Here is a 22,381-nt window from a genome sequence, read left to right as displayed (position 1 = left end):
AATCTGGGGGGTTTTTGCAGGTGTTGGATCACCGCAGGAGTGGCTGAGCATCCCCAATAAAATCTGGGGGGTTTTTGCAGGTGTTGGATCACCCCAGGAGTGGCTGAGCATCCCCAGTAAAATCTGGGGGTTTTGCAGGTGTTGGATCACCCCAGGAGTGGCTGAGCATCCCCAATAAAATCTGGGGGGTTTTGCAGGTGTTGGATCACCGCAGGAGTGGCTGAGCATCCCCAATAAAATCTGGGGGTGTTTTGGAGGTGTTGGATCACTGCAGGAGTGGCTGGGCATCCCCAATAACATCTGGGGGTTTTGCAGGTGTTGGATCACCGCAGGCTCTGCACATCCCACTGTCCCCATGTGCCACCAGCCCTGTGCCAGTGCCCACCCTCACCCAGAGCTGCCCATCTCCTCTCCCTGGCTGCAGCCAGAGCCAGGCTGGGAGTGCCCTGTGCCCCATGCCCTGACCTGGATGTCTGTGGGAGCAGCAGCGGGGCTGGCTGAGCTCCCCGAGGGGCATGGTGAGGTTTGGGGTGCCCTGTGCTGGGCAGGGGAGTGGGGCGTGTCCCACAGTGAGTTCAGCAGGGCTCTGAGCTGCCTCTGGAGGCACAAACGTGTTCCTGAGCTGGCCGTGCCTGGAGTAGGGGGTGGCAGTGAGAGGGATGCTCATCACCCTGTGCTCACCAACACCCTGTGCCCGTGGCTGGGCTGGGTCCCTGCGAGCTGAGCTGCTCCTGGAAGGGCAGGGTTGGCAGCAGCACTGTCCCCGTGGGGCTGGGCAGGGACTGCTGAGAGTGCCCCTGGTGCTGCTGCCTGCAGCCATGGGGCCGGAATGGCGGGGGAAACTGAGGCGCGCCGGGGGAAACTGAGGCACGAAGGGCTGAGGAGCAGCCTGCCCACCCTCCTGCCCCTGTGGGGTGTTGCCCTGGGCTCCATTCCTGTGCTGTGTGTGGACAGGGTGCCACCAGGGCTGTCCCACTTCCCTCAGCACACCTTGGTGGGGCTCTGGGGCTGTCCCCTCCTGTGGGGATCACTCTGTGGCCAGGATCCCCTCAGCTGAGCTCTTTTGGGATGCTGGGGCTGTGCTCACTCCAGTGCTCACCTTCCTGCACCCCCAAACCTGCAGAGACCCCCCAAAAGCAGAGGGTAGGGACCGGCATGGGGGCACCAATGCGGGCAGTGGGAACATCCCAATTCCCTGCCCGGGGTGGAGCTGGGGACCCCCAGCCCATCTCCCATCGCATCCTGGGGAGCCCCCAGCCCTGTGCGATTGCATCCCCAACCTTTCCCAGCCACATTGCCACTCTCCATTGCCTTGGCAGCCCCGGAGTGGTGTCTCACTGAGCCCTGGCAGGGCCATCACACCCCGAGCTGGTGTCGGGATGGAGCCCTGTGGTTCTGTGCTGATGGGGGTGAGGAGCTGCTGCCTTCTGTTCTTCCTTCATCCCTCCTGTCACCCCTCCATCCCTCCCTCGCTCCCTTTAGGGCTGTGCTCCCCTCTCAGGGCGTTCCAGGCTGTCCCTGGCTCCCTGCCAGCCCTTTCCCACACTCCCCGATCCCGCTCCAGCCCTGGCTGCTGCTGCTGCTGCTGCAATGCCCCCGAGCCGAGCCAGGGAAGCAGGACCTGGCCCCTGGGGGTGGCAGCTTTGGCCTGGGGACAGCAGGGGTGTCCCCAAGTCCCCGGCTGTGTCAGCCGCCCCTGGGCCAGGGCGGAGCGGGTGGTTTATGTTGGGGGAGCAGGACAGCACCCCTGGGTGCTCACAGGTTGTTGTGGGGTGCAGGGGGGTGTTCACAGCCCCTCACACCCCCGTTCTGTGCGTGTTTGGGGGGACATCCCCCCCCCCACACCTCCTTCCCTCCCTGCTGCCTGATCTGTTCAATCTGCTAAGCAGGGGAACAGTGCGGCCGCCATCTGTGAGCCTGCCAATAATGGGATTAACTCCTTCCCCTGGCCGGGCGCTGCTTCTGGCACCCCCTTCCCGGGGCACCCCCTCCTCCCTCCCGCCTGCCGGTGCTCCGGGACGGCCCCGGTTTGCCCGAGCCACCAGCACGGACTCGCCCTCTCCCGCCTCAGTTTCCTCTCTCTCCCCTCCGTGTCCCTCCTGCCTCAGTTTCCCCCCTCCTGCCTCAGTTTCCCCCATCCTGCCTCAGTTTCCCCTCCAGCCCAGCGGCGTGGATTTAGGGCATTCCAAAAGGCTTCCCTGCGTGGGAGTGGGAGCACGCTGCGCCGAGCGTGAATCCCTGCGTGTTTGTGGCAGAGGAATGCAGGATTGGAGCCCATTTCCCTCCCCCCTGGATGCAGGGATGCAGGGATGCAGGGATGCAGGGATGCAGGGATGCAGGGATGCAGGATTGGAGCCCAGCCCCTCCGAGGCGCTGCCCGAGGCCGGGGCAGAGGCGACCCCGCACGTGGGGGGGTTCAAGGGACCCCCACCCCCAGCCGTGCAGCTCCAAGCCCTTTTGCCGGGGGCGGGATGCCCCCGCTAATCCTCTTAGGCTGCGCCCCGGAGCAGCTGGCGAGGCCGCTGCCCATCCTCCCTCCCTCCCTCCCTCCCTCCCAACAGGTGCCCCCGGCCCCCTCCCCGCCGGCGCTGGGCGGGGGGCTCGGGGCTCCCCGCAGCAGGCAGCCCCCCCTTCGCCTTCCCCTTCGCCTTCCCCTTCCCCCGGGGCCGGCCCGGGAGCGCTCATTAATTATCTAATCTTCCCTTTATGTTTAATTTACAGCCCCGCGCGGCTCTGGCCATATGCTGCTTTTGTTGTGTCTGGCTCTTTGTTGTGGCAGGCAGCGGGGGCTGGCGAGACCCCCCCCCCCCCATCCCACCCCCAGCCTTTGATCCCCCCTCCCCTCGCAGCGCCACCCCGCAGCCACCCCCGCGCACGGGGTAAGTGCCTTTTTCTCGGCTGTTAATTCGCTGACCCCCCCCCCGGCTCCCCCAGCAGCGTCGGTGCGTCTGTCTGTGTGTCTGTGTGTCTGTGTGTCCCCCGCCTCTCGCTGCCGGCTCGCTCGGGATGTGATCTGTGATCGCGCGTGTGCGTGTGCGCGGCGCTGCCGCCGCCTCCTCCTCCTCCTCCTCCCGCTGCCGCCGCCGCCCGCCGGGGTCACCGCGCTGCCCGCACCGCGCCCCGCAACGCAGGTACGTGCAGGGCAGCGGGCGGCCCGTGCCCGCCCTCGGAGCGCGCCCCCCGCCTCGGCTGTGCCCCGCTCACACAGCCCGGGGGCACCCCCATCCCATCCCATTGCATCCCATTGCATCCCATTGCATCCCATCCCCATCCCATCCCATTGCATCCCATTGCATCCCATCCCATTGCATCCCATCCCATCCCATCCCATCCCACCCCATCCCATCCCATCCCATCCCATCCCATCCCATCCATCCCATCCCATCCCATTGCATCCCATCCCATCCCATCCCATCCCACCCCATCCCATCCCATCCCATCCCATCCCATCCCATCCCACCCCATCCCATCCCATCCCATCCCACCCCATCCCATCCCATCCCATCCCATCCCATCCCATCCCATCCCATCCCATCCCATCCCATCCCATCCCATCCCATCCCATCCCATCCCATCCCACCCCATCCCATCCCATCCCATCCCATCCCATCCCATCCCATCCCATCCCATCCCATCCCATCCCATCCCATCCCATCCCATCCCATCCCATCCCATCCCATCCCACCCCATCCCATCCCATCCCATCCCATCCCATCCCATCCCATCCCATCCCATCCCATCCCATCCCTGCCCCTACCCCAAGTCTGCATTTCCCTCATCTGTCTGTACTCCCTCACACTTGTGCCCCTCCGTCCCCATCCTAAATGCCCCCACCCCTCTGTGCCCCCCATGCACTGCCTGTGCCCCCCTCACCTCCCTGTACCCACCCTGTACCCCCAATCTCTGCCTGTACCCCCTCACACTTGTACCCCTCCATCCCCATTCTAAATGCCCCCTGCATCCCCTCCTGTGCCCCCCTTGTACCCCTCCATCCCCATCCTAAATGCCCCCTGTATCCCCTCCTGCACCCCCCACCCCTCTGTGCCCCTCTCACCTGTCTGTACCCACCCTGTACCCCCCTTGCTGTAGCCCCCCTCTCCCAGCCCTGCCCAGCCTTGAGGGAGGTGGGCACCCCGTGGGGATTGTTGGGGGGATAAACCCTGTGTCCCCCCTGGCTTGTTGTGTGTCACCCCCGATTCTGCAGGCTGTGTTTGGGGTGGCTGTGGGGGGACCCCTGCGTCCCCCTGACCCGTGGGGGGCTTTGTGGAACTTGCTGCAAACTTTGTGTGCTGTTGCTGCCAGGTGCCTTCTGCACTTCTTGTTTTGGTTTTTTTTTGGTTTTTTTTTTTTTTTTGGTTTTTTTATTTCCCTGTGGCTTTATTTTAAAAAAGTAACAGAATGGTTTTTCCTGCACCCCAGCAGGCCCACGCACTGCTCTAACGGGGTGCACAGGGGGGCACCCCAACCTTGGGGTGGCAGCAGATGTGCCCACCTCGGGGGGCTCAGCTCTGGCTCCTGGGGGGCCGTAGGCAAAGGGTTGGGGGGCAGTGTGGGGCTCTGTGTGTGGGTGATGGGGGCACCCCTGGGTGCTGGGCTGGGGTTTGCTGGGCTGGGGTTTGTCCCCCAGTGAGAGATGCTGCTGCCCTGTGGGCTGCCCCTTTGGGCTTTGCCAGTCCCACTGTGGGCAGGGGATGCCCACACCCCCACCCCAGAGCTCAGGGTGGCACACAGGGGGCTGTGCTGGTGCTGTCCGTCCGTCTGTCTGTCCGCAGCTCCCGCCAGCCCAGGGTGGGAGGGTGGCTGGCTGCCCCGTGGCAGGGTGGGTGCCAGGCCAGCAGCCTGCCTTGGCCAGGGGAGCCAAGCGCAGTGCCAGGAGCTGTGCCAGGAGCTGTGCCAGCAGCGCTGTGGCAGCGGGGTAAGGTCACTGTCACCGCCAGCCAGGTGGCCCTGCCAGGGTGTGCTGGCTCCTGCTGCGTGCCAGGAGCCGCGGGGTGGTGGCAGGAGCTGCCCCTGGGGTCACCGAGCGCTCGCCAGGTGAACAAATCTCATTTCGTGAGCACAGGAGGCAGCTGGCTTTGCAGGCATCCTGCTGCCTGGCACTGCGGGCTCTCTGTAGGCATTCCTGTCCCCAAGGGGGTGCAGTGGCTTGGGGGACCCCTGTCCTAAAGGTGGGATGTGGCAACAGGGGACAGTGCCAGCTGCTGGCATGGGTGATGACATGAGGGTGGCACTGGATGGCCAAGGCACCTGTCCTGGCAGCACAGAGGGAAACAGAGTGCACAGCACCAGCGCTCCTCGTCCCTGCATGTGGGGCTGGCTGTCCCCATGCAGCCCGTGTGCCATCAGGGTGACAGGACTGGCCCTTTTTGGTGTTGTTTTCTGCCCACCGGGTGTGGGCAGCTGAGGAGGGGTGATGCCACCATACCAGGTGCTGCCATCTGGCCACGTTTGTCCCCACACAGAGCCCCAGCCCCGCACTGAGGGTCCCTTCCCAAGTGAGTCACCCCAGCTCTGTGTCACAGCCAGTTCACGCTGCGTGTCACAGGGAGCCACAGCACGAGGCTGGGGTCCCCCCGTGGCAGCCCACCCACCCCCTGCCAGCTGGGGAAACTGAGGCAGTGGGGCAGGACTTGGCTTGCCCAAGGCAGCCAGTGCCAGGGCTGGGGAGAGCAAACAGGATTCTTGGCACGGGCTGGCAGTGCCGTGCTCTGCCTGCAGGCCAGGGCTGCTCTTTGCTGGCTGTGCAGTTTTGCTGCTGCTCTGCACCCCAGCTGTGGCTCCCTGGGGGCCGTGCCCGTGTCCCCACAGGTGGCACCCCTGACCTTGGCACTGCCCTACGGGGCAGTTGTTGTTGCCACCCGGTGCCCGGCGCTGCGTGTGGCGGGGCTGGCACAGAGAGAGCGGCTTGGCCTTGGCCCCCTGCCCGCTGCCGTGCCCTTTTCCAGAGGCAGCTGCCTGTGGGCATGGCTTGGCAGCCGTCCCTGCTGCGGGCTGGGCCGGGGCAGGACCCTGTCCCCCGGGTCACCCCCGTGCAGCCTTGCGACATCCCTGCCGTGAGTTTGCAGTTCTCAGCTCAGCCCTGGCTCTTCCTCCCGGCTTTCTGTGCCAGCTCCATGCCCAGAGCATAGCAGGGGATGAACGAGGAGCTGCTTCTCCCCAGAAAAGTCCCTCTGGAGAGGCGCCCGGTGCCGTCACCCCTTGCAGAAGCCACGTGTCAGCTCTGAAATCCCCTGGTTTTCCACCTTGGAGAGCCGTGCGCGGGAAGGGGGTGGATCTGTCCCCGCTTCCAGGGCACCCTGGGGGTGGTGACATTCCCTGCTCCGTGCTGGGCTCCCTGCATCCCTCCCCTCCCAGCTCGCTTGCCAGCTAATGGCGCGGCTCATTCCTATGGCTTTTTAAGTGCTTAATGGCGCGCGGGGCTAATGATGCAGCTCCCTCTGTTCCTGCCGCCTGGGTGGAGGGAGGGATGGAGGGATGGGTGGATGGATGGATGGATGATGGATGGATGGATGGATGGATGGATGGATGGATGGATGGATGGATGGATGGATGGATGGTGTCTGATTTCGCTGCCCAAACCTCCAGGAATGGGGACAGGGACACAAGGAGGGGCCCAGCCCGTGCCCCGTGGGGCTGGGAGCGTCCTCCTGCCTCTCCTCCCTCTCCCCTGCGCGGCTGCTCGGAGCAGTAATGTCACCATAAACGATATTTATCACGAGGTGATAAAAATCTATTTCCAGCGACCTCTTGGAAATGGCCCTCATAAAACCAGGCAGCAGACGGAGGCAGGAGGCAGACAGCGGGGAGGGAGGGAGGGGGCACGGGCAGGGGAATGGCTGTAATCAGCCTGGGAGCAGAGGCTGGAGCTGCCGGGGAGCCGGCCCTGCCTCTCCCGACCCCGGGAAATTGATGGCAGCCGTCAAGGCCAGAGGGCTGCCCGGGCACAGCTGGGAGGATGCTCGGGCATCCCAGGGCTGGAGCAGCCTGGGAATGGAGTATCCAGGCTGGGAAGGGAGGGCCAGAGGGGTTTTTGTCTTTAGGTGGACGGGATGGGAGGGTTCTGTGACCAGAGTGACACCTGAGGGATGCTGGGCTGGAGCTGGTCCTGGAGCAGCAGACTGGGATGGGATGCTGGGCTGCCAGCTTTCCTCCAGTGTTCCCAGCCACAGCAATGCCCCTTCCACCGTCAGGCACTGCTGGGTCACCCCAGTGCCCCCTTTGTCCCTCCTGGGGGGCCACCATCAGTCCCAGAGCCCCCCCAGCTCCATCCCTCCAGCACCAATGGCCAGGTGCTGATTCAGCAGCCCAGCACTAATTACTGAGCCCACAGTGGATCCTGGCTGTAAATTCTCCATCAGGAGTGGTGGAAAACCTGTCTGGCTCCTTTCCCTGCTGACCTGAGCAGGGACTTGTGATCCTGTGTAATTCACTGGGGTGCTGAGTTGGCAGGAGGTGCCTCATCCTTCCCCACCCAGCTTTGGGGCTCACTGCCCCCCAGGAATCCCTTCTCCCTCCCCACAGAGGTCATTCCTGGCTGTGTGACGCTCCAGCTTTGTCCCCACTAGCACTAGGGACAGCCTGGGTGACCCCATGTCCCCTCTGCACCCTGGGTGATGCTGCTGGTCTGGCCATCCATGGGGGCTTCACCAGGCTGGGGGGACAGAGGACACCTGAACCACCTTTTTGGGGCTGGGGAGGTGGGATTTGTTCCTAAAAACGGGGACAGTGCAGGACCCCCCTTGTTGTCCCCTGGGGGAGGAGACTGTGAGGGAAAACAGCTCCCAGCTGCAGGGTCTAATCTGCTGCCCTGATGAAGAGACTTTAATCACTTAAAGTAATTAACCAGGTGGGGCATTGGCTGGACCCCCCCCACACACACACGCTGGGTGTCCCTTGCCTGTGGTGGCCCCTGTGGGGAGGGGGACACGGGCTGGGTGTGCAGCTCCCACAGGGACCTGTGCCAGGAGGGGACAGCAAGGACCATGGGGACGTGCAGGAGGGTGGCATCATCATGTGCAGAGCCTCAAGAGCCCCGTGGAGGGACGTGGTGCTGCCCAGGGCCTCGATGGCACGGCGGGGTGTGTGTGGCAGGTATTATCCTGCATTAAGGTTTCCCCTTGCAGATGGTTCACATTTAATCTGAGGCTTAAGGCAGTGCTGGACCTGGCGGTAAATCTGTCTTTAGATGGCAGGAGGGAGCCGGGAACGGGCGCTAAGCTGGCGAAGGGGGACACGGATCGGGGCTTTAATGCCACCGTGCCACCAGCTGATGGCCCTGGCTGGGATTGCCGTGATGTGCCCCCCCAAAAGGGATGGGGACCCCCAGATGTGTCCCCTCACCCAGCAGAGCCTGGCTGCTTACCCTGCCTCAGTTTACCCCTGGGGATTGGCACGTGTGGGAATGTCCCGAAAACCTGAGCCGCTGTGGGGTGGGTGGGGTTTTCCAGAGTGAAAAGCCCCTTGTGGCTGCCTCTGCTTCCCATGGCAGGTATTTAGGGTGGTGAGGAGGGGACATTGGGCACAGACTGCCCGGCAGCTCTGGAGCTGGAGGTGGGTGAGCTGTGCTGGGCTGTGGTGTCCCTGAGGTGGGGATGGGAGCAGGGGCTGGGCTGTGGTGTCCCTGAGATGGGAAAGGTGAGCTGTGCTGGGCTGTGGTGTCCCTGAGGTGGGAAAGGTGGGCTGTGCTGGGCTGTGGTGTCCCTGAGATGGGAAAGGTGGGCTGTGCTGGGCTGTGGTGTCCCTGAGGTGGGAAAGGTGAGCTGTGCTGGGTTGTGGGGATGGGGAGCAGGGGCTGGGGCTGAGCAGCAGTATGAGATCTCAGCAGGATTTGGGTGGCAGGCACCAAGCTGCATCCCTCCCATCCCAGCTTGGGCCCCGTGGTCTCTTCGCCAGGGCTGGGGTGTGATGGCAGAGGGAGGTGGGAGCTGCAGGGACACCTGAGGCCCGAGGGTGGCTGTCCCAGGCGGGGCAGTTTGTGCCAGGGTGGAATGGCAGCACTGCAGCTGCTAGCTCTGGACTCTGATGGTGACAGCGAAGGCTCTGTGCCGCTCAACCTTGAGGAAATCCTTGTGGATTTGAAAAAGCTGATTGTTCCCTGCAGGGCCGGGACCAGGAGCGGCAGTGCCGCTGCCAGCCCTGCTGTCCATGCATGGGTGGGATGCTCACACCCTCCTCTGCCTCAGTTTCCCTGCTGGAAAGGAGGATGAAGGGAACATTCCCCAGGCTGGCAGGGACTGGCAAACACGAGCTAGAAATGTCCCCACTGTGGGACAGGGACCGAGCAGGTGCCATCCAGCCTGGTGCTGGGGTGATGGAAGGATGAGCACAGGGAGAATTTCGAGTGGATGTGAAGTGTAGTGGAACACATTGCTGCCCAGGCACGGGGTGGAGGTGCTGACATCCCCACCAGCCACGGCTCTTGTCACAAGCTGGAGAAACTGAGGCACGGGAGGTGACACGGCATGGCCAGGGCTGTCAGAGCAGCGAGCAGCCGCCGGTGCCCATGGCCAGAGCCCCAGAGGAGCTGGAGGAGAAGCCGGGAGCGGGCGGCTGCGTGCCCCCCGCCTCCCCCTCCATCACCTCCCTGTTCGCCGGCGAACAAATGTCTGTTCTTGCAAAAAAAAGAAGTGACAGGGGTCGGCGCAGCGCTTTCCACATGACCTGCCCGGGAACAGAGGACGTCTTTGTTAATCCAGCGAGCTGTCAGTTCAGCCTCTTCACAAAAGGCATAAACCACTTATTGCTGCTCTCACCCCTGACCCCGGATCCGCCTGCGCGCCCTCCATTGTGCCGTCTCGAGGAAGCTGGCAAACAATTTCGGCTCCGGCTCCCCCTCCCCACGCTTGCCCTGCCGGCGTGGGGAGCCGCTGCGGGGGACCCCCCTGCACACACACACACACACAGACACACAGACACACACACATACACAGACACAGCATCTCCCTCCCCCGGCTGCATCTGCGCGCCCGCCGCCTCGCCTGGCAGCTGCTGCAAGGGGATGGGGGCTGCCACAAAGGGAGCACCTCCCTCCCTCCCTCCAGCCGTGCCTCCCTCCCGGGGCTGCCAGAGCAGCTGGTGGAGCCCACAGGCTGCTGGGTGCTGCACCCCGTGGCCCCCTGGCCGAACCCCGTAATGAGAGGGGACAAAAGCTCCTTAGGGTCCCTGGCTGGGACGGGCTGGGACGGCGGCTTTAGGCAAAGCCGCTTATGGCCTGGCACAAAGCTGCCAGGAACGGCCCAGCTCCTCGGGGTGATGGTTGTGCCCTGCCGGCCTCAGGGTGCCCGGGGGGTCACACGGGGTGACAGCCAGGGGAGGGGGCCGAGCGCGTGCCGCTCACCCTGTCCCCCTGAGCTGGCACCCGGACCCCGCGGCGGGCCCGGTGTGCGCTGGAGCAATTAGATGCAGTCACTTTGGGGCTATATATAACCCAAATTGCTGCCTGCAGCTCGTTAGCTGCTGTCAGAGCGCTGCGGCCGCGGCGCTGAGGTGGTGTCGCCGGGGGGGGGCTGGAGAGTGACGCAGGGACCTGCTGCTCGCCGGGGATGGGGCATGAGGGGGGCTGTGGTCATGCTGGGGTGGCCGCAGGGTCAGACCCTCGCTGGGGATGGGGTCCTGGGGGCAATGTGTGCGGCACCAGCTTCTGCTCCGTGTGGTGCAGGATGGCTGCAGTGACACAGCCAGGCCTGTCCCACTGTCTGCTGTACCCAGGGCTCCTGGCACAGCCCGGGTGAGTGTGCTGGGGCATGGGGAGCCGCTGGTGCATCCCTTGCCCGTGGCAGTAGTGTTTCCAGCCTCATCTGCCCTTGTGGTGTCCAGCCTGACCACAGTCTCCAGCCCCTTCCGTCCGTGCCAGTTCCCGGGCGGGCACGGCGCGGCTGTGCCGGCACCGAGCGGCCCCCGCGCCGGCGAGGAGCGCGGCACCGCGGGCTGTCTGGGGGCAGCTGCGAGATGAGTGCGAACATATTGTGTGGGCTCCTGCAGCAGGCGTCACGGTGTCGCTGCTGGAGAGGAGAGCGAGCGGGAACCGCAGCCCTGCCGTGACAAACGGCTCCGGCACAGCCGCAGCCGTGCCCACGCGGGCGCCGCGGCACGGCCGGCACCAACGCTGCGCCAGGACACGGAGCAGGGATCCAGGTGGGCACTGATGGGCATGGGCCGACCCTCAGTGCATGGTGTCACCTGCCACCACTGTGATCCGCCCCTCCAGCTGTATGAATTTCCTGGGGGCCACATCCCCATCTTGGGAAGGGTTAACGCTGCTGTGTCTCAGTCTGGAGCCTTTTGTTTCTTTGCCTTTTTTTTTTTTTTCCCCTTCCCCTCTTTAATGAGGAGTTAGCACAGCTGTAATTGTAGGTTCCAACTTTCTGCCAGCAAACACGCCTGAGAAACTTTAAATACGGTGGAGATGCGTGGAGCCAGCCACCACCCCTCCCGTGGGCACCCATCGGGGCCAAGCCACGCCACCAGCAGGCACCCCAGCTCCCCAGGGGCACCCCAGCCTGCTCCTGTGGGAAAACCCTCTGTTTTCAGGCTGCTGGGACAAGGATGAGAAGGGCAGAGGCTTCCTGGAGGGAAGAGCAGCTGGAACCGTCTGGGGGCACACACGGCAGGGGCTGTGCTGTGATAAAGCCCCAGCAGGAGCCAGGGGGCTTGAGGGCCTCAGCGACAAAGGGAACCGGGGGGAGCCTGCTCCTGCAGCCCTCAACACTCCAAAAGCACCTTTTATCCTGAGCGCCGCCTCCAGGCCTGGGGGGAGCCGGGGGACAGCGAGGGGTTGTGTCCCCCAGGCCCTACAGCCAGCCCCTGCATCCCTTGGGAAGTGCAGGATGCAGCCCCTCTGTGCTGGGCATCCCCCTCCCCTCACGCCGTGCTCACTCACCGGAGCTGGCATCCACGCTGTGCCAAACCCCGGAGCCGCTGCAGCTGTGCCCGCGCTCGCCAGGCTCCGTGCCCGCGGCCCTGCCGGGGTGATGCCAGCCAGGAGCCAAAGATTGCATCCACCCCCATGCCGGGGTTTTCCGGGGTGCTGCCAGGTTGGGGTGGTGTGACGGGGGCTCTGCCGTGCCGTGCCCGCGGCGTTCCTGTGGGCGGCGTTTCCGTGGGCGGGTGGCACCCGCGCCGCGCACGCCGCAGCCTGTCCCGGCAGCAGGGGAGGCGGAATGGGGAAGCCACGTTTTGGGTGTCCTGGAGGCACAGGGAGTGCGCTGGCGTGGCCTCCTGCCCTTTGCTTTCCCACTCTGCCAGTGCCATCCCAAAGCTGGGGCACAGCTGGGAGCTGCAGCAGGCATTGAGCCCAGGGGTGGGAGCAGAAGGAGTGTCCTTGGTAGGGAGGGACACACTGGGGACATGGGGACACCATCCCCTGCCCTCGGTGCCATTCTGTCCATGGGCTGCCTGCCCTAGGCACCCTGCTGGTGGTGTGGGGCACAGGTGACACAGCTGATGTGGTGTCTGGCAGTGCCTCTCTGTGCCTGTCCCTGGGGGCCACCAGCTCTGTTTTCACCCCCCTGGAGCTCTCCACGTCCTTCATACCAAGAACCTGCTGGGGTAGATGGGGACAGATGCCACCCAGAAGGGTTTGGGGAGTGTGATGCCATGGGGCCATCCCTGCCAGCTCTGGTTGGAGCCTTTTCCCTGTGGTTTTGCCACTTGTGGAGCTGGCCTGCGTGCCAGTTCCATTCTTCCCATGTAAATAACATCACATAATGATGTCACATTGCTGTCACCTCACTGCACACCTACCCCTGACCTGGATGTGCCTGAGGCGGTGCCCTGTGTCCCTGATCCCTGTTGTGGATCTGTCCTGGGAGCTGTTTCAGGCTTATCCATCTGTGTGTCACGAGTGGGCCGGCCTCAGCTCAGTGCCATTGGGCAAGCACAGGTCCTGCTCCCCTCTCTCCATCCCTGGGAACATGTGGGATAAGCATCTCCCAGAGCCAGGAGGAGCTGAGCTTCATCACACGGGGACATCGAGGATCTGCCAGCTCTCCTTTCAAATTTCAGCGCTTGGTGGCAGAGCACCCTTCCCTCCCAGCCTCTTCCCAAGCACCTCAGGGTGCTGCTAAGCAAATTAGCACCCAAATCAACCTGCTCACCTCTAATTGGGGGTGAGTCTTTGAGGACGTGGCTGGGGAGGAAGGCCCCCGCTCCGAGGGGCTGCCGCCATGCTTTATCTGGGTGGACAGATCCCTCCTAATTGAGCAGATATTCCGTGTTCGCAAACAGATGGCTCCTTTGCATCAATTATTCCTTATCTGTGGAACCGGGGATGATTTGCTGACAGATAGTGCCGGCTGAAGTTAAAGCAAGGAGGCGGCCGGTGCTCTGTGCAGAGCCCGGGGGTCCCAGGGGACACGGGTGGTGAGGGGGGTGGGATCCTGGCTGCCCTTGGGCAGGTGGGACCCATCTCTGGTGTCTTTGCATCTCAGCATCCCTTGGCAGGAAAGCAGAGGGGTCGGGCTGCTGGTGCTGTGGGGCTGATGGGTGGGTTGGGGTCTGGGGGCCTCCTTGGGGAGCAGGAGGGTGCCAGCCTTGGCCCAGCTGTCAAAATCCACCGTGACCATGGTCTGCGACTTCCCAGCTGTGTCTTGCCCAATGCTGCTGTGACACGTGATGGGGAGTGATTAATGCTAATTAATGATTAGTTGCTCCGGGTATCAAAGTGCGCCCCAAGCTTTCCCATGCCCACAGGTAGGGGATTGCTGCCTGCTGCTGCCGGTGGCATTGTCCTGGGAGGGGGAGCAGTGGCACAGCCTCCCCCCTGAGACATCCCTGCCACCTCCAGGGATCCCACACCCAGCTGTCAGGGATGGGGTCTGATCCCTGGGCTTGTCCCCTGCCCGCTGTGAAAGTCACCTTCTGTTAATCACTGGGGAAGAGAAGAGCATCCTGCCATCACCGGGGCAGCTGGTGGCACCCCGCCAGTTGGGGCTGGGACGTGGTGGCACTCGAGGACTCACGGGATGTGCCAAGCGCTCGCGGTTGTGCGGCGCTGCCATATGGATTCCATAAATTAAACCTTTCCAGGGAGCAAACGGTGAATTTATACATCCGCTCGTGTGCGTGGCTCATTGAGTCTGAGGGCTTCCCAGCAAAGCATCCACCGACCATCCATCTCCTTGTTTATGGGAGCAATCCTGAGTAAAACGGGATTAACATAAAATCCTCACCACGGTCCTAATGGCCACAAATCAGGCACACGATGTCACCTGTGGCAGGGGGAGGTCACCTGCATCCCACCTTACCCGGGGTGGGCACAGCATCCTGTGAACCTGGGCTGTCTGTGTGTCTTTCCCAGGGTGGCACAACAGTGCTGTGATGAGCGTTGTGTCACTGGCTGTTGCTTTATTAAAGCTGAACAGGAGTGGTGACAGCCCCGGCTGTGTGCCCGGGCAGGAGGGTGACAGCTACAACAAACCCCGGGCCCCAGCAGCGCCCGGGGGTCCAAGAGGGGGACTGTCCCCGAACAAGGCACAGCGGGAATGCCATCCCCATCCCAGCAGCACGTTTGCCTCGCCCGCCTGGCAGGGCAGGCGATGGGGGGTTGTTGATCTCGAGTAAACACTGCCCGGTTGAGTAATCGGGAGCTGCCTAACCGGCCAGCTGCCGCCGGCGGGCGAGGGGACGCCGCTTTGATTCATGTCCTCACCCCCCCTGCAGCCTCTCTTGTCTGGCTGTGCTGGGAGCCATGGGCCGGATCCAGCTGTAGCCCGGCAGCGCGGGCTGGCGTGCGGCTCCCGTGCTGGCCACGTGCACCGGCCGGCAGGAAAACAAAAGCATCTTGTGTGTGTGTGTGTGTGCGCCCCGAACCCCCCGTGCCCCCCAGCCCTGCCGGGAGAGGCAACGGCGCTGAGTCTGTCCTGCTTCTCTTCCAGGCGTCCTCTTCGTCCCTGGAGACAGCCGCCAGCAAGCCTGCGGGTGGTGAGTCCCGGCACCGAGCGGCCAGCGCTGGGGAGAGCCCGGGAACCGGCAGCACCGCCCCGGACATCGGCCAGCGGACGCCTTTGGATGCGGAGGGTGCGGACGCTGGAGCCACAAGTAGGTGATGCGGGGGGATACGGGAGGGTGCAAGGCTGCCATTGCCAAGGGATGTCCCCTGTGCCGCTGTGGGGTGACCATCAGCCCCGTGTGCGGCTTGGGGCTCCCGGTGAAGGCTCATGCCCAGTGGTTTGAGGTTGGGATCCAGCACCCGCAGCCCCGCTGGGAAGGTGACCCCGACAGCACCGCGGTCCCTGCCCGCCGTGCCCGGGGCCGTGAGTCAGGCCGTGGGCGCCAGGAGAGCCGCGGTGTTGGGCTGGCTGTGCTGGGGAGCTGGGGGGCCCCCGGGGCTGGGATGGACCGCGGCTCCGGGGACTCGGCCGCCCTGTCCGTCAGGAGCAGCAGCATTTTTAGGAGAGGCATCACGCGTGCTTCCCGCCTGCCGCCTCCCTGGCCCGGCTTGTTTGCCAGCCCTTCCCGGCGGGCGCGCCGGGCCGTGTTGTGCTGGGCCATGCCAGGCTCCTTTGATCCGTAACAAGCGCCGATGCCGGTTCCTGGCGTTGGGCTGGGGAGAGTCAGGAACCGCAAGGTGCAGCGGGCAGGAAGCTGGGGCGGGCAGGGAGAGCCATGGGGCAGCCTGCAGGGCCAGGGGGCTGCTTGCTGGAGGGGATTTGTGACCCCTCACATTTCCTGAGAAGGACACCTCTCAGGAATGCCGTGGCCCGTGTCACCCATCGATCAGCCCCACAGGGATTTGGCTGCGGGTTGGGGACCCCGCAAGGTGCTGTGTCCCCCCGGGGGGGGGGGGTTGGGATGCATTTACAAGCTGCTCACAGCCCAGCCGGCAGTGGCGTGGAGGCAAGCTGGGAGCCGTGGCCTGGAACGGGCCCGCTGGAGTCAGCCCGGGATTTATTACCCTGCCAGTGGCTGCCGGGCAAAGGTGACAGTGACTAATGGCTTGTTACACGCCTGCCACATCTCATCTGCGCGCCGCGTCCGGCTGCTGCGCTCCCAGCCCTGCTGAGCGGGCAGCCTGCGCCGCGTCCCCTCCTGGGGGGGACACAGGGCTGACCCCCCCTTTGCCCCTGCGGGGACCTCGGCCAGAGGGGGTGACTGTGACAGCTGGACAGCTTGGCATGGCATCTATCCCCGTGCTGAGCATGGAGACCCACACTGCCAGCATTCCCTGTGGCCAGGCAGAGCCAGGCTGGGATCTGTGCGAGCACCTCCATATCTTGGGGGTGGTGACACATCCCAGGTGTCCTGCTGAGCTTTGTGTGACACACGGGACTTCCCAGTGCACAAAATCCCTTTGTGGCTGCCAAACCATGAGGCGCTGCTCTGCCAGCGCGGCGTCAATGCCATGCCAGGGTGGTTGGGCTGGGATGCCGAGGGGATCCTGCGTGCGTGTCCGGATGGATGCTGACGGAACCACAAATGCATTCACCAGGAAAATTAAAAAATTAACAGGCATTGGCTCGCTCTAGATTAGTAAAGGCAAGAGATAAAAGCGGCTCTTTATACCTTGTGAGAATTGCTGATAAGGGCATTTGTTCCTCTGTATTCTTTAAAAAGAATGCAATAAAAATTTAAAATAGAACGGGAAAAGGGAGTTGGAGGGGGGGGGGAAGCACGAGGACGGTGGGGGGGGAGCACGAGGAGGACTGGGGGGGTGGCGGGCAGCAGCAGCACCACGGCAGCACTGGCATGGCCAGCACTGGGGCCTCTTGGAGGAAGAGGAGGAGGAGGATGGAGGGCATGCAGAGGCAAGGGTGAGCCGGGAAGGGATTTGGGGGGGTGTGTGTGTTGTGGTGTGGCAGTTTGTTTGGGGACGGCTGGGTGTCCCTGTCATGGCCTGTGTGTCGTGCAGAGATGCCAGTTCATGGCTGGCAGTGCCAGGATGAGATTCCTCACGGAAGCCTCCTTCCTGCCCGGGGGAGGTGGGGGTCTGGCCTGTCGGAGCCAGCCGAGCCTGTCTGGCCCGTGGAGCCCCGACTGGTGTGGCCGGTGAATGATGGGCAACTTCCTCCTGTGCCAGTGGGCTGAGCCCCACCCCACTCATGTCACTGGTGTCCCCAAGCCCAGGTGACGGTGGGATGGCACAGGGGTGACCACCACCATACCCACCTGGGAGGGACAGTGCTGTTCCCTCTCCCACACCTAGTGCAGGGGGTGCCTGGGGCATTGGGGTGCCCCAAGGGGGCTGCCCTGGGATCACCCCATATTTCCACAGGTTTTGGGCTCGGGACCACCCTGGGTGCCCACTGTGCTGGGCCACGCTGGCACCCCAGAGCCCAGGGTATCTTGGAGCAGTTTTGGGGTGGGGGCCAAAGGCCTGGCCCCCATCAGTGCCTGGCACGGGCATCCCCCCATCCTTACATTTGGGGAGGATCTGTGAGCTGTGACCAGGACACCCCCATCACCCAAATTCTTGGCACGCTGCGGAGGCACGGCCACCCCGCGGGACCCCCCATTCCCGGTGAACCCCCGGTGGATCCCGGGTGGGCGGGTGGGTGCGTTCCTCCCCCGTGCAGCATCCCCGCGTTCGGAGCGGCCCGTGCCTCGCTGCCGGTGCCCGCCGCCCCCGCCCCCGCCGCCCTGCCCTGCCCTGCCCGGCCCGGCCCCCGGTGAGTCACGCTCCAGCCGTGCGGCTCTCGGGGCGGCGGGCGGGCGCCGAGGGAAGCAGGAAGCGGCGGGGGAAGGCTCGGCACGGCTCGGCTCCGCTCCGCTCCGCTCCCTGCCCATGGAGGAGCGCAGCCCCCGTTGGACAGCGCGGCCCGCGGGTGAGTGACCCCCCCAGCCCAGCCCAGCAGCGCCGTGGGGAGGGGGCAGCGGGGTGCCCCCCCCAACGCGGGTGGGAGTTGTGCTGGAGGGGTGGGATGGGGCTGCTGTGATCCCGCTGCTCGCAATCCCCCCCCAGCCCCTCTGCTGGGGGGTCTGGCGTGGGGGACCCTGTGGTGAGGGGGACAGAGGTCACCCTGGGGCTCGGAGAGACCGTGCTGGGGGGATGGAGGTCACCCTGGGCTTGGGGGACCCCATGGTATAGCGGGTGGAGGTCGCCCTGGGATTTGGGGGCACAGTTGGTCGGTGAATGGAGGTCACCCTGGGGTTGGGGGAGCTCATGGTGTAAGGGGCAGAGGTCGCCTTGTGTTTAGGGGAAGCCGTGGTATGGGGGATGGAGATCAGCCTGGTTTGGGGAACCCCGTTGTAAGGGGAACAGAGGTCAGCCTGGGTCTGGAGGAACCCATGGTTTGGGAGACCAAGGTCACCCTGGGGTTGACAGACCCCATGTTGCCCTGGGTTCGGGGGTCCCTGTGATGTGGGGGATGGAGGTCACCTTGGAGTTTGGGGACCCCATTGTGTGCGGACTGATGTCACCCCAGAGTTGGGAGATCCCATGACACAGAGGGTGGTGGTCCCCCTGAGCTTCGGGGGTCACTGTTGTTTGGGGGGTGGAGGTCACCCTAAGGCAGGGGGACCCTGTGGCCTGGAGGATGGAAGTGGCCTTTGGCTTGGAGGCCTTTACTGTGTTGAGTGGAGATCACCCTGGTGGTGGGGTACCCCATCATGGGGGAACAGAGGTCACCCCGAGCTTCAGGTACCCTGTGATGTTGTGGACAGAGGTCACCCTGGCCTTGGGGGACCCCATGGTGTGGGAAATGGAGGTTGCTTTGGAGTTGGGGATCCAGCTGGGGAATGTTGTGAGGAGATGGGACCCTCTGGGTTCAGTGGCCTCAGGGTCTGGGGCCAACTGAGGTGCTCAGTCCCCATGACCCACATTCCAGAGAGACCCTTGGGGTCATTTCCCATGGCTGGCAGGGCACGGAGTGGCCCTGACCTTGACCCTTCTCCTTGCCTTGCTGCCTGCCCATCTCTCCATGCAGGCACACAGGGTGCAGCGTGGGGCCGTGCCTCAGTTTACCCACCAATATTTCTGGACTCCCAGGAGCTCTGGAGCTGGGCAGGGACCGTGTTGCTGACTGAGCGGGACGCGGGGAGCCCGGGCACCGCACCCTGTGCCGGGGTGATGCCGCGGCCCCGGCGTCTCGCCTGCCTCCGCCTTTATTGCCCTGCTCCGTCCTGGCTCTTCCAGCCCTGCCTGTGCTGCCTGCCGTGCCCTTCGCCCTGGGGCTGGCAGCTCACCGTGCCCTGTGTCTGCTTTGCATGGTGGCATGGGTGCCAGTCCCCAACGGGTGGGTGGCATCTGTCAATCCAGTGCCCCATTGGTGGCATCTGTCCCCAAGCCTTGGGCAAGCACCCACTGCCAGCACTTGGAGCAGCAGGGGTGAGTGCCCCGCTCTCTTCATCCCCATCCTCATCCTCCTCCCGTGGCTGGGGGCACAGAGCTGGGCCACGAGCAGGATCCAGCTCCAGGGAGGGAGTTAATGGAGGGAAAAAGCAGCGGGAAGCCAGCGCCTCTTCCTGCAAGGGCGCGCGTGCGCCGGCAGCACCGGGGTGAGCCCGTGTGGTTTGTGGGTGTGAGCGAGGCGAGCGTGCGCCCGGCTGCGTGTGCGCCCTGTTTGTGTAACCCACCGGGGAGTGCCACAGGGCTGGCCAGCCACGGCTGGGGCTCAGTGTGCAGGGGGGCTGGCTGTGAGCACACTGAACACACGTGTGTCCCTGTGTGTGTGTGTGTGTGTGTGTGTGTGTGAGTGTGAGCGTTGCACAACCGTGGGTGTGAATCTCTGCGTGCTGACCCCTGGCTGGGGGCACACGGGGTGCGTGTGCCTGCACGTCCCGCGGGGCTGAGCTGCTGTGTGCACACACGGGGCCTGTTCTGGCCGGTGCTGGCTGCAGGGCAGGGAGCTGCAGCGGGGAGATGGTGGCTTTGGCGGGGGGCCAGGCTGCCGGGGGGCACAGGGGGGGTGCCGAAGGACGCAGGACAGTTTATTCCTTGCTGGCACGCCAGCGGCCGGGACAGGGGTGCAGGTTGGGGGGCAGCTTGAGGAGGGGGGGTTAGTTTTAATCACTGCTCCTCTGTTTGTTGGCAGCCCTCTCCCTCAGCCTGCTGTCTGGCCCGTGGGAGGCTGAGGCCTGGAGGGGCTGTTCCTGGGGGGTTTGTGCCTGTGCCAGCCGTGTGGGAGGTGGCGGTGGTCTCCCCCATATCAGGGCACGGTGCCATGGGTCACACCTCTGTCCCGGAGCCCTGGCACTGCCACCAGCTCAGGGTGTGAGGCCTGGCCTTACTGTGGGCAGCAGCAGATGGCCTCTGCCATCACAGCCCAGTGGGGACATCGCCGTGTGCTGGCAATGCTGGGGTGCCTCACCCACCTGTGGGGCGCTGGGTACCCTGAGGGGCTGTGGGGCAGCCCCGCCAGCCCCCAGAAGGAGCAGCTGGGACAGAGCTTGGCCTGCGGCGGCTGCCCGGGCAGGCTGCCAGGGGGATTGCCCTTGAACCGGCCCTTTCCGTGCCTCGTGCTCCGTGCCCCGGCTGCCCCGTGTCCCCTCCGTGTCCCCCCACCGCAGCGCCCCGGTGCCCGCGGGCGGTTGCACCGCGGGGCGGGAGGAAGCGCCGCGGAGCTCCCGCGCTGTAACGGCGGCCGCCTTATCTCGGGCCCTTCTGGGCCCCCCCAGCCCTTATCTGCCGCGGCCGTTGGCCCTGGCTGGGCTCACGGCCCCCCCCCGGCCCCCCCAGCCCCTGCGGGGTCAGCCCTTGGGGGCGGCCGCTTGGCAGCCTGCCCCCCCGATCCTTTTTGAAGTTTCAAATCCATTTAAGTCAAGAGGAGGGAAAGTTATTGCCTCTAAAGCCCCTTGCGTTGAGCAGTAAATCCTCTTTGCTGGGCCAGCGCCGCCTCCGAGCACCCGCGGCACCGGGGGGGGGGGGGTGACTCCCGGAGGGGGGGTACAGCCTGGATGTGTGTGTCCCCAACACCCTGCAGGCGGCTGCTTTGTGGCTGGCAGGGAGTGGGAACCCCAAAACATGGACGGTGTGGGGTGGGGGTTCCTTTGAAACCCCCCAGCTGAGCAGGAAACAACATCACTGCTGCTTGCCCACCATTTGCTCGCTGTCTCCTTGCTCACCCCGATTTGGCCCAGCAAGGGGGTTCCCCTTGTGGCATCAATACCCTGGTGTCCCCAGCAGCGTGGTGTCCCCAGCAGTGTGGCACAGCACCCCCCCTGCCGCCGTGCACCCTCTTTGAGGCGATGGAGCAGGAGCTGGATGTGCTTGCCGGCACGCTGGCGTGTTTTATTTGATTTCCTTTCTCCCGAGCTGGCAATATTTAAATATTAATGCCTGCCTCTAATTGCTGGGTCAGAGGAGCGGGGCGGCGCGGGAACAGGCGCAGGGGCGGCTGATTTTGTTGTCTCGGGGAGTGTTTGCCGAGGAAAAATGTTTGTGCACACACACACACTCACATAATTTTACTCCCTTGGGAGTGATGCAGAGGGGGGAAGGCTGAGCCGTGATGCCACCGGGCCATCATTTTGCAGCAGGGCACCCACGCCCCGCATCCGGGAGGCCCTTCTCCCGCGCCCGCAGAGGGATTGCTAATAGCAGGGGAGAGGGGGGTGTTTTATTTTCTCTCCGGGCAGCGCGGCGTCAGATGCTTGCGTGCTCGCTTCCTGTAATAAAGCGACCGCCGGCGCGCTTGTCACCTGCTCTCTGTTGTGCTGCCAAGCGCAGACATGCCGCTCCTCGCTGCGGGCCCTGGCGTGCTCCCCGCTGCCGCCGCCGCTCCGTGCCCGCCGCGGGCGCTCGCCCCGTGCCAGCGCGGCGGTAGCAGGTGTTTGGGCAGGGTGTGATGGTGCCTGTTGCCGCACGCCCCGTGCGGGCGGGGGCCGTTTAACTGTTCCTCACCGCGGCCGTGCCCCCTTTGATGCCCTCCCTGCCTGGCGCTGGGGTGTCCCGATCCCCCTGCTGCTCCCCCAGCGTTCGGGGCGCGCCGTGGCAGAGCCGGCCCAGCTGCAGGCAGGTGGCTCTGCTTGTCCCCAGCTGTGCCGCGCAGTTGGAGCGGGGAGGTCCCTGCAGCGTGTGCCGTGCAGGGGATGGCATGTGCAAGCTGCTCGATGGGCACAGACTGGCACCAGCGACACAAGGCATCACCTCCTGCTCGGCGCTGCTGTTGCCCACCGTGCTGTGCCATGCCGTGCAGGGGATGGGATGTGCGAGCTGCTTGGCACTGCTGTTGCCCACCGTGCTGTGCCATGCTTGGACACCAGGTCACTGCCCACTGTGCCATGCTGTCCCTTAGCATGCACAGCCCTGCTGCCAGCACCTTGCCAGTGCTGTTAGGGGATTTTTTCCCCCATTGGGAAATCTCTGTGCTCCCCTTTGGATCCCCCGCTGGTTTGCCAACCCCCACAGCCGTTGGTTCTTGGCTGTGCAATCTCCTTCCTCCTGCCCGCATGGCAGCGCTGGTTAACCCGTGTTTGCTGGGTCCTGCTCCCGTTAACCCCGGCCAAG

General features: G+C 64.5%; 1 protein-coding gene across 3 annotated transcripts in view; it reads left to right on the top strand.

Moving 5' to 3' along the window:
* GSE1 (Gse1 coiled-coil protein) overlaps nt 1–22,381 on the top strand; it is a 108,306-nt gene that overhangs the window by 23,507 nt on the left and 62,418 nt on the right. For 2 of the 3 annotated variants that reach the window (XM_058034222.1, XM_058034223.1), the window contains exon 2: nt 14,874–15,036. In XM_058034222.1, the coding sequence (XP_057890205.1) occupies nt 14,874–15,036 (163 nt within the window). Of the gene's footprint in view, nt 1–14,873; nt 15,037–16,695; nt 16,749–22,381 lie in introns of those variants that run through there. The other variant, XM_058034227.1, reaches the window with a different exon arrangement.

Source organism: Melospiza georgiana, chromosome 14 (assembly GCF_028018845.1).
Source record: "Melospiza georgiana isolate bMelGeo1 chromosome 14, bMelGeo1.pri, whole genome shotgun sequence".
Lineage (NCBI taxonomy): Eukaryota > Metazoa > Chordata > Aves > Passeriformes > Passerellidae > Melospiza > Melospiza georgiana.
Note: the sequence above shows the minus strand (reverse complement) of the source record. Positions and strands in the feature narration are given on the sequence as shown.